At 55.9% G+C, this 14,351-nt stretch overlaps 1 protein-coding gene across 4 annotated transcripts in view; it reads left to right on the forward strand.

Moving 5' to 3' along the window:
• MYL10 (myosin light chain 10) overlaps positions 1–14,351 on the forward strand; it is a 77,087-nt gene that overhangs the window by 25,817 nt on the left and 36,919 nt on the right. Inside the window, exons 2-5 of one of the 4 annotated variants that reach the window (XM_047714660.1) lie at positions 6,819–6,940; positions 8,544–8,783; positions 9,772–9,892; positions 10,948–11,082. In XM_047714660.1, the coding sequence (XP_047570616.1) occupies positions 9,884–9,892; positions 10,948–11,082 (144 nt within the window). In that variant the 5' untranslated portion in view covers positions 6,819–6,940; positions 8,544–8,783; positions 9,772–9,883. The remainder of the gene's footprint in view (positions 1–6,818; positions 6,941–8,543; positions 8,784–9,771; positions 9,893–10,947; positions 11,083–14,351) is intronic. The other 3 variants (XM_047714659.1, XM_047714661.1, XM_047714662.1) reach the window with 3 other exon arrangements.

Raw genomic sequence — 14,351 nt, forward strand, 5'->3', positions numbered from 1 at the left:
CCACCCAGGCACCCTCGGAAAGACATTTTTCCTGGCAGGACGATCAGCTCCTGCAAAGGCTGGCGTCAGAGGGACCGGCGTGGAGCGCAGAGTCACAAAGTCCGAGAGTGGCCCAGTCATCCACGCCTGGGGGCTTAGTCTCAGGCAGGAAAAGAGGGGCTCATCCCAGACAGCGAGGGTCCGGGGCCCCCCCTGGAGCATGGCAGCCCTGGCTGCCATCGACCCCATGTGTGACCTCAGGCTCTATGAGTCCACACTGCCTTGTTGTCTGGAAACCTTGCAGAATCTTCGGGAGCATACAGGAAAGAAGCCCCTTACTCGGAGCCTGGCCTAGAGCGGGGTCCACGTGTTGTTGGAGTCCTGTCTTCCTCACAGGAATCGAGCTAACAAGGGGTAGGGATTGGGCCGATTCTGCCGAGGGAGGAGACATGGTCTTCCTGTTTTGGGGTTGCAGCAGGGAGGCTGGTGGTCCTCCGTTGGACGCTCTGAGCTGTAGCGCGTGCTGCTCTGAGGTTGCCCAGGGACACAGACACTTGACAACGGAGGGTCCAGAGGCAACGGTGAGGTGATCCCAGGGAGACGTGAAAGGGAAACTGAGGCCTATTCCTTGCCGAGTGCAGAGTCTGTGACTGAGTTGTTCACTCTGACCTCAGGGAGCAATCCCATTTTATAGATAAGGAAACGGAGGCTCAGAGAGAGGAAGCCCCAACCAGACTCAGGCTCGTCTCCCTCACCAAGCTCTCAATGTATCCACCTCTGCTCTGGGCCCCGGGAGCAGGGTGGTGGTGTAGGGTCTGTGCCAGGGGAGGGTGGAAGGAGCTGCCTAGGGGCCAAGAGGGGTCCGGCGCCAGGGTGGAGGGGGCCCAGGGGCTGTGTCCTGAGCCCTAGCCCGAGCCTGGGGCTGGCAGGGAGCGTGGGCGGAGGTCTGGGGACATGGGGAGCGGGTGTGAGCATCCGCGTGGGAGGGATCTGCTGGGCACCTGGGCTGTCCGGCCTCACCTCCACCCAGCGCCATCCGTATCTTCTTTAGCGTGGTGCCACCTAGCGGCTCTCGGGGGAAGCGGCAGCGCGACCTCGTCCCTGCCAGCAAGTTGGGTCCCAAGTTCCTCTGGTTCCTCCTCTGCGTCCCCAGGGAAGAGAAGGGAGGAGCCACCCCCACCTCGCCCAGAGGAGCAGGCGGTGACACTTAAGGGGCGGAAGGGGTGGAGGCAGAGGCTAGAGCAAAGCCGGCTTTGACCTTGACGCTGGTCCCTGCTCTTTGCCTCTAGCTCAGCCCAAGGAGGAAGCAAGAGAAGGTAGAAGCCCATAAGGCAGGCAGGAAGAAACGCCAGAGGTGTCTGTGGCGTGGTCCACGGGCCTAGGATTGCGCGGGAACCCATTACTCCTGGAACCTCAGTGGGAGGCAAGGCCGTGCACACCTGCGCTATGATGTTAGGGGCATTAGCGTGGTGGTGGCATCTGTGCATCTGTGCGAGTGTGTATGGGAAGGAGCCTGCCCTTCGTCCCCTGCACGCCTTCCTTGGGCAGCTCCAGCCCTCCTATGTCCCCCGCAAACTGCTCCCAGGTGGGGCCCCTTCTGTCCCCATCCCCGCCCCAGCCCACAGTTCCACTGTCCTCATGACTCAGCTTGTGGCCCCTGAGGGAAATCCCTCCTTAAAGCTGGACCCCAGGGCCCCCCAGCTTCCGCCTCAGTCTGAGAGCCCTGGTTAAGGGTCTTCAGGCAGAAAATCTGAAGCCATACAGCAGCTGTTTGGTGTGTGCCTTAAAAAGCCAGGGGCACAAGGACGAGGGTGTTTCTTCTGCTGTGTCCGGGGCTTGGAAGAGTCCAGAACCTGACGCTCCAGACCCCGAAGGAGGAGGCCTGGGGACCTGTTGATCCCTGAGCACTCCACTCTGGGAGTCTCTGTTTGCTGGAGAGGAGGGGACACGTCAGCATGTGAAATGGGAGTGGCGGAGGAAACGGGAGGATGGTGGCCACGAATGAGTCCAGCATCGTTTGTCCTTTTGTATGCGATGCCCTTCCCAGGAGTGATCAGGCCGCAGATGTCCGTGGCAGAGGGGGTGGGGCTCCCACTGGCTGAGCCCCCGGTGTGGGTATCTCCTTACAGAAGCAGGGACTGAACCTTGGGGAGGAAAACTCCTTGCCCAAGGTCCCCCTGCTTCTAAGTGACAGAGGGAGGATTCGAGCTGGCTTGACCCACCCCAGGGCCAAGTAGATTCTAAAGCTGGAGGGCCAACCGATATCAAGGGCATGGTGGGGCCTGGTGGGGCCTGGGTGTGCCTCAGAGTGCCCCCAGCTGGTGTCTGCTGCCCAGGCACCCGGCCGCTGCTCCCTGACGGTGGTGTCATGTGTGGACAACCATTTCGTGCTTGGGCGTTTGGCTCTTGGTTTTGGCCGGATTCTGGAAGTGGGGTTTTGCCCCTCTGAGCCCAGTTCTCCCACCCGCCATGATGTGTCCGCCCACAGGGAGAGACTTTCTTGGAGCCTATCCAGGGACAGGAATCTCTGTCCTTTGCTCTGGTTACAGCTCCCAGTTTCCCCCAGGGAGGCAAGAGGCCCCCCTGGAAATCAGCAAATTTTTTTTTCCCCCAGCCATCCTGCTTCCCAGCAATTCCCTCTCTAACTTCCTCCTCCTTTCTCACCCCAAAGGCTGGGACTGGCTCCTAGGATCCTCGATGTCTTCCCCTAAGAGACTGGCTAGCTCCTCCCCCAGGGCCCCAGGGAGACCCACAGTGCGGGCCTAACAGAGGCCACACGGAGTCCTGAACTGGTTGGAGAGGGGAGGACTTTGCTTCTACTTTCTTATCTGGGAGGAGGGCGCCAACTCCAGAAAACTCTGACCACCAGTATCTTTGTGGTGGGGGCTTGGCCTGCGAGACTACAGCTCCTGTCCTGGGCCTCCTGTTCTTCTGGGCTGCCCCTGGGCTCTGGCCAGCCTCTCAGACCTCCGTGCTCTTTCTCAGCTTTCCCTCCAGTAAGACGGGTTTAGAGAGAGGAACGAGTGCTGGGTGCTGGAGCTTCCTTCCACCCGCTCTGCTCTGGCTCTCCATCAGACCCCCTTGAACCCCATTCTTGCTGCTCCCAGTCCTTGGTCAAGTGAATTTCTTGCTGGGGCCTCCCATTAACCAGATTTGAAAAACTGAGACCAGTAGTATTACTGTCAAAAGACAGGTAGGGAGATTGAGGCTTAGGGAAGAAATTGATCTACCTGAGGTAGCACAGAAGTTGGCGGGTGAGTTGGGCAGGAACCCAGAACCCTGGGCCATGTTCCTTCCCTTGCTGGGGATGACTGGGTGAGGGGTCCTAGGAAATATCTCTCTTCCTTGTCCCAATCAACCCCTCCAAATAGTGTGAGCATATATATTTTTAAAAACAACACAGAAGTTTACTTCTTGCACACAAGCAGTCCAGGGCTTATCGGGAAGCTCTTCAGTGTCATAGGAACGTTGTCCTTTCATCCCACTGGACTGCCTTGCTCAAGGGTGACTTCCATCTTTGAGTCCAAAAAGGCTGCCACAGCTCCTGCCATCATTTCTACACCCCCAGCCGGTGTGGCAAGGAGGAAAGAAGAAGGGGAAATGCTGAAACCTTTATTTTCTCTTCTTTTTTAAATTTAAAATTGGGTTAAAATACTCATAAAATTTACCATCTTAACATTTGAAGTGTATAGTTTAGTGCTACTAGGTACATTCATATTACTGTGCGACCAGATGATGAAGGGATTTTCTGGAAAAAAATTGGGGCTCAGAGAGGGTGTCTTGCTCAAAGTCAGACAGTGTATAAGTGGGTCTTTTGACTGTAAGGCCATGCCTGAAGTGGGTGCTACTACTTATCATTAGGGCAGTGACCATGAGAGGAGTCTTGGACGTAGAGTGGGGTCCCAAAGAGATGGAGAAGGCCATCTGGGGCCTCCACCCATGGGATGCTGGGCTGGGAGTTTCCACCCAGAGCTCACAGGGCTTACATGAGCACCCCACCGGTCCCTCCTCTGCTCCACAGAAGCTTTAAGATGCTGGGAAAAAAAGGAACGTCTTAGGAATGAGGTACTCTAGTTGGATTTTCCCCAGGATTGGTTGGCAGAGCTTACTATTGAATGATCTACTGCATGGCCCAGGCCAGAGTGTCGTTGTGGTGTCCCAAGTGGGCATGCGTGTGTATGTGTGTGTGTGTGCACACTAGTCCATGCCTGGTGTGAGCGCAGAGGCACGTGTTTCTGTGCACACACACGTGCGCGCACACCCCGCACGTTCAGAACGGCCAGCAGCAGCTTGGGACACGGCGGGCTCCATGGCCGCCCGGCCCCGCCTCTCCGAGGAGGGACCCTGGGGCCAGCGGCAGCGAGCGGGGAGGGCGGCTGCCAGCTGGGCCCGGCGAGGAGTTGTGTCTGGGGTGGTGTGTTGGAACTGGCAGCCTGGCATGTGAGTCACCAGCCAAATTAACTCAAGTTTCCTTTGGGGAAAAATGTAATCAGTTATTGCACTCCGTTCCATTTTAGCAAATTAACTCGTCCAGTTTTTTATTTCTATTTTTTTTTAATGTGTCAGTTGGGTGGGTACAGAGGGGGTGGCGGAGGCCAGGGTCAGAGCCGAGCAGCTGCTCTGACAAGGCCCCGGGCACTGCTGAGTGCAGACTCCGAGAGAAGTGGGGTCCCAGCTCGAGCAGGGGGGCGCGGGGACCGCTGCTCCTGGAGGCTGACGCGGCCTCGGCTCCTGGGGGAGGAAATGCCTATTTGAGGAAGAACTTTGCTACCCCTGAGCATGTTTCCCGGACACGTTTTCTGGGCCCATCAACTGGAGGAGCGTAAGGGCCCCCCATCCTGGCCCAGGCCTTCCCAGCTTAGGTCTTGCTGTCTCCGCAGAGCTTCCGGACTGTTCCCAGCCCATGGACACTCCCCCCCCCCCCCGCTTCCCACCTCCCATTGCCCAGTACCATGATACGCTGTCCCGAGCGCCAGATTGGTGTCCACTGTGGGCACAGAAAAACATCCCGGCATGCGTGGGATGTCGGGTGGGGTGGGTAGTCCGAGCAGGGTGTAAAGGTGACATCTGCGCCCAGTCAGGTCCTTGGCCTGGGGTCTGGTCTGTGGGGAGGTGGCCGCAGGCAAGACCTAGGGCTGGCATCGGGCCAGAGGAGCCGTGGATCTTGCAGTACGAGTCCCTCTGCCTGGAGCCTGCGTGACAAAGAGTCACGGCTCAGAATGGGGAGCCCCCCGCCCCAGCCTTGGCTGGGGACTGCATGGCGGTGCCCTGGGACGCGGGGTCTACTTTCTGGCCACGAGGAAGGGGCTCTTGTGCAGGTCATGGTCTTGGAGAAAGCATCGTGGCGGGGCCATCAGTACCAGAGAAAGCCAGGGATTCCCAGGGGATGCTCCCGGGTGCTTCCCGGTTCTGGGAGAGATTAGGAAGACGGAGGACCTAGATTAGCAGGCTTGAGAGTCAGGGAGATTGACTTACTGCAGGGAACCAGCTGGGGAGGGCCAGGAAACGCTGGACATAAGAATCCCAAGGGTGAGGGGCACTGGGGGGGCTCAGTCATCTGCCTTCTGCTGCTCCCCCTGCTCGCTCTCACTCTCTCTCAAATAAATAAATAAAATCTTAAAAAAAAAAAAAAAGATCCCCAAGGGTTCTTTGAGCTGTCTGCGTGCAGCATTTCAGCGGTCCTCCCAATGAGCTTACAGTGGGGTACGGCTTCTACGCCCATTGTAAAGCTGAGCAAACTGAGGCTTACAGGGCAGCAAGGCCGCCCCGAGGCCCTACACAGACCACCTGTGGTAGCCCACGTCTGTGCCTTGTCCCTCGGTGGCTTCCTGGGGGACTCCACCCCCTCATACAGCTGTGAGCCCTGGGGCTGGGCACGAGACTCAGATCTTTGGGACCCTTTTGTCCCATGACACAGGCCAGGCAGCTGCAAAGTGGCCCATAGAGACCTAGATCTTCTCTGTCGGGGTGCTGGAGGCCAACAGCTGGGGTGCAGTGAGGGGCAGCCGGTGTGGGCATTCACAGCCCCAGCAGACGGCCTCACAGCCCGCACTGTCCCAAGGGGGCTCACGGCACTGCTGTTTGGGTGGCTTGGTGGGGTGCTGGGCTCCCTCTGTGCCCAGGAGGTGCCCCAACTTCCTGAGCAGGCGGACTGGGGAAGGGGAAGGAGCGGGGATCCCTGCCGCAAGCTGTGGTCCAGGCTCCATTCAAGCAGTGTTGGGTGTGTCTGGAAATCTGGCCGCTGCTGTCACCAGGGTGCGACAGTGGGGGAGGAACTGAGGTGCCCGCTGTGGGGGCCAGTCTCGCCTTGTTTGTCACCAAGCCATTTGTGGGTGGCATCCGATGGCCCAAGCAGTGCAGAATGACCTTGGGAGCACCTTGTCCGAGGGCTCCCTGGGGGTGTCTCAGACGTGTGTGGGGGGACACTTGTCAGCGGTCACAGTGCTGGGAGGGAGGACCGGCACTTGGCAGGCAGGGATGCCCGGAGCTCTCTAACGTCTCGTAGGTCCCACAGCCCTGCTCTGTGAGCAACGGTTCCCACATCCCACACACGCTGCCGATGTCCCACCAAACGTTCCTATGGGTGAAAAACTTGTTTAAAATGGCCTGAGCCTCCTCCGCAAAATAAAATAAAACAAAACAAAAAAGAAAATATAACCCCAAAATTTAAAAAAATTTTTTAAAATGGTCTGAGCCCAGAACTACACTCTGTTTTACATATTAATAAACAGCATTTTTTTTTTTTTTGGGGGGGGGGCACAGTCTTAACAAAAACGGAATCTCCGAGGCGGGCAGCTCCAGCAAACAGTGAGGAGAGACTGTCTTTTGTTCTATCTCAGTCTTACCAAGAGCGTCCATGGTTCCAGAAACGTCTTTCCCCAGACGCAGGGCTGCTCGAGGTATTTGAGGGTCTGGTGTCGCGGCCTGGCGCTAGGCTGTGTTTGGACATGTCACATTCATGGTGAGTAGATAACCAGGGGTCACCATCCCCAGTTCCAAACCTTCGCTTGGACCTCCAGGGAACACATGCCGAAACATTTAACGCAAAATGTGGTTTGATGATATATCACGTTCCTTTCATTTCTCTTTGATATCACAGGTGACGACATCGTTATATCGATTTTCAAAATTATATCTGTGAATAGGTCGTATTGTCAGTTCACGTCATTTCTGGAGAGAGAGGGAGGGACCGGCAAGCATCTGTTATGGGGCAGAAATCCTGACTCCTCCATTTCATGGATGGGGAAACTGAGTCCAGGAAGGCCCCGTGACTTGCTGGCTGCGGCCTAAGGAATGAGCCGGACAGAACTGGAATGCGGGTCTCCCTGCAGGTCCGGGGCTCTTCCTGTTTCCTCAACGGCCTGTGGCCACCCTCCTCCTCGGCCTGTTTTCTCATGACAAGCCCTGCTCCCTATTACAAAGGGGGAATGAAAGATGTCTTACACGTTGACTTTTGTCATGTCATGGAAACTTCCCGAAAAGCCAGCGAGGCCCTGGGCTGTGCGGACCCAGCAGTCTGCCAGTGTCTGGGGCCTCCCCCAGATGTGCCCTCCGCTCACTCAGGCCACGCTCCGGAGGGGCCGGGCTGGAGCCGGGGGACCATAGGACCTCCTGGGACCTCATCTGGCCAACACTATTTTCTCCCTTTCTAGATTGTTTTTCCAATCACCAAGTGAATCTGAGTGAGTCTCTCTCTATTCTTTCGACGACTACCTTTCAACGCAAGTTATGGTTTTATAAATAATATATATGGCAAGTCGGTGCTGGGGAGAGGACGTTCATACGGCTCTGAAATATTTATGGCCTGGAGTGTCTGCTTACTTTTCTTCGGAGTCATTTTTTTTAGCATGGCGTGCCAGAAAGCGCGACAGCCCAGGACATCTTCAGGGGGCGGGGGCGTGGATGGCCCTTCCAGAGGGGCTGCGGGGCCTATCTATCCTGGGGCCGACAGGGGAGGTGGCAGCTTGGCCCCGGAGCGCTCCCGAGCCCAGACCTCCTAAATTATCTCAGGGAAGGCTCCGCTCCGGTGACAAGAGTCCGCGCCACTGCCTTGGAAACAGACGTTGCTTTCCAGCGTGCGGTTTGAATTATAACAGATACTACATCTGGCTTATCTGGATATGCTCTTGAGTCCTGGGGCCTCTGCTGGGAGGTGTGCCCTCTCGCCCTCATTTTACAGGTGGGGAAACTGAGGCTCATCCAGGTTAAGGGCTTTCTCAAGGTCCATGCCATCCTCAAGAAGGAGCCTGGATTTTCACCCAGCCTGGCCGACTTCTTATCTCAATCTTTTCCACTTATAGCAAGCTGCAGCCCGGGCTCACAGCTCAGCGGCAGCTCGGGGGCCGGTGGATGGACTGCAGATCACTTTCTGCGACTGCGCATGTCTGTCTGCAATGGTTTGAAATGCTAGGGGTGGGCCTTGGATCTGGGAATAGCAATATACTGAGCATCCGGGCTTGAATCCCAATCCTAAGGCAATGGATGCATTCTTGCATGTGCTAAAGTGGGGTAGATGGTGCTGGAAAGACCCATAAAGTCATCTCGTCCGATTTCCCATGTTTCAGGTGGGCAATGAAGAGCCTGGCGAGAGTAGGGATCTGCCCAAGGCCACAGAGACCATTGGAGTCCATGGGTCACAATGGTGACTCTTGGAGTCCAGTCATCTGGTCAGCCTCGTCTCGCTCCCGTTACCCTTCTTCTTCCACGGGGAAAACTGACACTTGGAGGGGGAGAAGCTTGATCAGCCTCACGCAGCAGATGAATATAGAGCTGTGTACGTCCTGGCTCTGGTTGAAAATCCTCAAGTAAGTTAAATAATTTTGAGACTGTGCTTGAGGGAAAAAAAAAAATTCCAGGGAGTTTCTCAACCAGTTGGACCATGGAGTGGGCTGTAGTTAATACATTGTAGATATTTAATCAGTGATTGGACTGAGTAGTGAGGCCAGGAAGATCTCACACTGTTTCTCTACCTGGAAGGACAATTTCCTGTAGGAAAAAGACACTTTTTTCCTGATAGTGGGTGACTCTAGGCACCCCGAGGGCAGGGCGGGCGCTCTGTCATAACTGGGGCAGGCAACAGAGCCTAGTCGTGAAATCAATCAAGGATAACATTTCTGAGAAAGTCCAGCTCGGCCTGAGCCACAGGGAACTGTTGGGCTTTTCTGCCTTTGGCCTGGTTCTCCCATGCTGCCCCTGTCATTGGAAACCCCGCTATGGTAGCTAGTCTTCAAAGACGGCCCCCACAGTGCGCCCCCTCCTGGTGTTCATGCCCTCCTACAACCCTCTCCCCTGAATACGGGCTGGCCCTGTAATAGAATGTACTGGACACGAACGAGTGACTTCCAAGGCCACGTCAGAAGATCCTTCTCTGAAATGAGCCCCCCACACCACCTAAGAAGCCTCCACTGAGAGCTTATGCAGATACGGTGGAAAGCCAGGGCCTGTAAAAGGAGAGTCTCGCTACCCTTCCCTCTGGACAGCCCTCCCTCACCTGGAATCAGGCTTATACCTCACCCCTGCCCTTGGTTTCTGGCCATCACCCAAAATGTGTGGCCAGGAGGCCCCATAGTGTCCCTGGGGGGCCTGCCATGGGAAGGAGCAGGGCTGTGGGAACAGCTAACTGGTCAGTACAAGATGAGCACAAAAATAGAGCAAGTCTAGACACTGGCATCAAACTTTGACATTGTCATGACAGCCAAGCTTTGATCTGTGCACTTGTCTCTTTGAATGGGAACTAGATGGTACACAGTACACTTGCCAACTTGTGCGGTGTGTCACCTTTGACTTGAGCAGCATTCCAGTCATGTGCAGAGGGACCACATACGATGATGGACATCTAGCTTGAGAAGTGGAGTATGTACCCTCATGCATCCCCTTTGTGAGGACACAACCCTGAGGGAAATACATGCCCTTGGTAAGTGCAGTGGAGGCTGGTTCTCAGGCCCCGTGCTCACTCCCCTGGTACCTCAGCTGGCTGTATTTGTGCAGTGTACAGAGTATACAACTGTCCATGGTAAATAAGAGTGAAAGCTTGCCCTCATACTAAAGGCTTGAGCAGCCTGACCTGTTTTTATTTGAAGCCAGACCTTTGGAGGCTTGGGGCTTGTCTTACAAGAGAAACTTGACTTCCTGTCTCACAAGGAAAGGAGCTGAAGGATCCAAGGACTTTGCATATCTTTTTGTAAGACAAGCTGGTGACATGAGGCTCTGGGATCAATGCCTTGATTTTCACTTAAATGCCTAAGACCTCAAGTAGCAAATTCACTTGGGCCAAGGTTTTTTGAAACACCTGAGGAAGAGTCAGAAAACTCTGTGGACCCCAAGTACTAACATTTCCAGACCCAGGAGCTAGCTAGTTGCCCCTGGGGGCCGTTTGGGAGGAAATACCAGGTCTGGGGTGGGTCATTTCAGTACCTGGTTATCCACAGTATAGCTCTGGAGTCTGGCTTTGGAGGTGTGGTTATGTCAGAATTAATTAAATCCTGGGACAGAGCTCAGGCCAGCCCATCTCCCCAGGGGATACCCTAATAGCCAGGGTCCAAGTCTTGGTCTGGAGGGAGCACTTCCTGGAGGGATCCCCTCATTGTCAGGCATGGGGACCCGCAGGGAGGACCTGCCCCTGGCTCCTTGAAGGCTTTGGATCCCTTGGTGAGGGTTACATTTTTACATGTGTATTTTATTTAAATCAATTAGCGTAAAAACACTCACCGGGACCATTTACGAAGCATCTGTCTATGATAGCTACATGTTTGGGGCTCTTGTTATTCTAAACCGTTACCAGTCAGTAAGGAGGGCAGAAGAATGCCCCTTCCACTCCCAAACTGCACACCCCCCGCCCAAAGCTGTCTACTCTCAGAGCCCTATATCGGGTGACTAGGTTACCGAACGTGGCAAGAGAGACTCGAGATCACGGAGGAAATTAAGATCACAGATCAGATGTAAAGATAAGAATTACCTGACATTTTCCAGGTGGACCCAATGTCGTCACAGGGGCCTTTAAGGCAGAAGAGGAGGTCGGAGTTACTGATTAGAAGATGCTACCGGCTGGCTTTGGAGATGGAGGAGGACCACGGAGGGAGGCGGAAGTCACAGACGGAGGAAGAGGTAAGTGGACGTGGACCAGATTCTCCCCTAAAGCCTCCGGAGGGGAAACGCAGCCGTGCTGACTGACTCCTTGAGTTTAGTGCAGTGAGACCCGTGTCAGGTCTCTGATTCCAGAGATAATCGATACGTGTTGTTTGAAGCCACCACAATTGTAGTAACTTGTTACAGTAGCCATAGAAAACCAATCCAGTGGGGCTCAGAGAGACTTGGTAACTTGCCCAAGAGGGCACAGTATTAAGGGCTTTCCCAGATCAGCCTCATTCCAGAGCCCTTGCTCCTCTCTGCTCCACACTGCCCCCCGCGGGCGCCTGGTGGCCTCAGTATGGGGGCGGGAGGGGGGAGGGCGCGGTGAGAGAGACACAAAGCGGGGAGGGACCAGGGACCCTGCTGGCCATAACTCTGAGCAAAATTCTGCTTGGGTCTTCGGATCCCTCGCCCATTGGCACCAGGCAAGGCAGGTTGATTTGCTGGGCCCCTGGCGGAGCCCTGGGTCAGGTGCATACCTCCCGGGGAGGGGGGTAGGGTAGGGCAGGGCTGTCTCTTGGGCAGAAGATGCTCCTTGGGAGTGGGTAAGATGCAGGTTTGAACCCCCACTGCGCCACTTGGGCAATGTACTTCTTGAATTTCACCTTCCTTATGGAGGAAAAAGGGGGTGATCACGTCCGCCTGACTTCGGGATCTTGGAACGGGATCCTGCTGCCCCATGTGTGCCGTTTTCTTCCTCGTGAATTTGTAACCACTGCCCAGTACTGCTTAACCTCATCCCGGCTGCTCGCCAGCCCCGGGCAGAATGCTCCTTTCTGACTCCCACCGAATCTTTCTTATGGATTTGGCTACCTCCCAGGGCGGGTGGGGCCCAGGAGCCCAGGACAAGAGCTCTTTCCCCGCCCTAGGGTTCGTGGCTGGGACCTGCACGTGTTTGTCATCGTCACCTTCCTGGGGAGGAGGGGAGCCCTTCCCTGGCCATCATCCTGCCTCAACGTTCACCCCCGTCCACCCCAGACACCTCATGTCCTTTTCCCTGCTTAGCACCTACCGCCGTCTAACCTATTGCGTATTTATTTTACTTCTGTATCTTGCCTATTTTGTGCCTCCCCACCCTAGCATTTTCGTTCCGTGAGGATAGGGACTTGGTGAATCTCCTTCATCGAGGTGGCCCTGGCACCAAACACAGTCCTGGCACAAGGAGGGTCCTCAAAGCACATTTGTTGAGGGAGTGAGTGATGGCATGAGTGGCTTCTCTGAACATGATTCTCCCTGTGAGGCATCACCGAGGCCCAGAGACTTCGGGGACTGATTTTCTCACAAAGCCTGCGCGAGTGTGGGGGGTGGGGGGTACTTTTAGGAGGCTGGCCGAGGCAGCTATGAGCTGAGCCCTCGAAATGAGCTTGACACAGCCAGCCTCAGAGGCGAAAAGGACACTGAAGGAGTCCTTGGCCTCCCGAGTTCAGCTGGGGGTACCTGAGGTTATTTTTAGCCGGAGTGGACTGTATTGTCCATTCCAAAGGAGGAGAGAACCAGACACACGGGCTGGTTAAAGAGCTTGGGTGTGGGTAGCAGTGTGGGGAGGATCTGGGGTCTCTGGGGTGGATGGGGGGATGGGGAGTGAAGGGAGCAGGAGCCGGAATCCCAAAGGACAGGGCGGCTCTAGAAGGTCAGGTCCCCAAAAAGCAGGCTCTGGATGGAGACTTGTGTGCAGGATGGTTGACGGGATGCTCCTGGGATCAGTACCTGGGAGGGAAGGACAGCAGTGGGGGTCAGAGGGAGAGCTGGCCTCACAGCCAGACCTCCACCAACCTCAGGGCGGGGGCTGAGCCTTCAGAGACCCATACTCAGCCCTTATGCCCCGGGAAGGGGTCTGGCCTGGGTAGTGGGGGAGCTCTCTTGCTGGCTCTGCTGCCTGCCTGCTGTGTGGCCTTGGGAACTCTTCCGCCCACTCTGATCTCCAGCTTCCTCACTTGCACAGCGGTGGCTCAGGCGCTGGGGAGCATCGGGGGAGATGTGGGTGTAAAAGAGCATGGCCTCCTGCAGACAAGGGCAGCAGGAGGCCTCCACCAGCCAGTGGTGTGTGCAGGAGCCAGACCTCCTTCATTCATCCAGCCTGTGTTGCCGAGGGTTGCACCTTTGTGGGGGGTGGGGGTGGAGAGCCTGCCTCCTTCCTTGGAGACGTTGCAGGGGTGCGGGGGGTGGCCCCCAGGCTGGGGGACGCTGGGCCCCTTCACCCCACTGTGAAGCCCACTGCGGGGCTCGTGGCTGAGCGCAAGTGCGTGAATATAGAGCCATGAGCTTCATCAAGGCAAAGCCCGGGAAACCCAGCCCCAGGTCCCCCCAAAGCCTGCACAGCCAATCCAGGACTGGTAAAAACAGCAATTATGAGCTGTGTTATTAAAGGCTGTAGGATTTTAATTAACAATGGAATTACCGGGCCAGGGAAGGGATAATGATGGATTGCTGGAAGGCAGTTGGGGCTGGCTGCCGTTACAGACTCTCTTGGCCCCTGCTAGGCCCTGGGGAACTGGTGGGGCCTCCCCCCGCCGCCCCCCACCCCTAGGCTTTCTGGTCGTTAATGAGGAGTATTTGCAGAGAGCTCAGAGCCGGGCTGATCGAAACGGGCAACGGGGCAACGGAGAGCTCCTAGGGGATAGTGTCTGCCCCAGGGCTCCAAGACCCGAGTGTGGGGAGATGATGGGCTCTGATGGGGTATTTGCAGGGAGGGCCAGGATGGGGAGCCCCTCAGAATCCAGGGACCACCAGCCACAAGGTCTATTAAGAAGGAAACTGTTCTCCCCACTTGGGTCTGCGACTAGCTCCCCACCATCTCCGGGGCCTCCTATGTAGCCCGTACCCAAGTCCTGTGCATATAAGAGTTAACGCAGACCTGGAGATTCTCAGCACATTCAAGTTTCAAAACCAGTGAATTTGAGCCCTTTGGTTTTCAAAGCTTTTGGTTTGTTCGTTTCCTGCCTCAGCGACCCTTGTTTCAAAGGGAATCTTACCAGGAAAGCACACGAACCCAACAGAGGGCTCTGTCAAGGCCAGGGCTGGGGGGGGGGGGTCTGAACCCCCCCTTTCCCAAACAGTCTCTAGGGCTGCTTCAGACAAATGTAATTTTTTTTAAATTTTTAATTTATTTTTCAAAAGAGCGTGTGCGTGCACAAGTGGGGGGAGGAGCAGAGGGAGAAGCAGACCCCCCACAGAGCAGGGAGCAGGATGTGGGGCTCTATCAGGGGATCTTGGGATCATGACCTGAGCCAAAGGCAGCCGCTTGC

Source organism: Lutra lutra, chromosome 18 (genome assembly GCF_902655055.1).
Source record: "Lutra lutra chromosome 18, mLutLut1.2, whole genome shotgun sequence".
Lineage (NCBI taxonomy): Eukaryota > Metazoa > Chordata > Mammalia > Carnivora > Mustelidae > Lutra > Lutra lutra.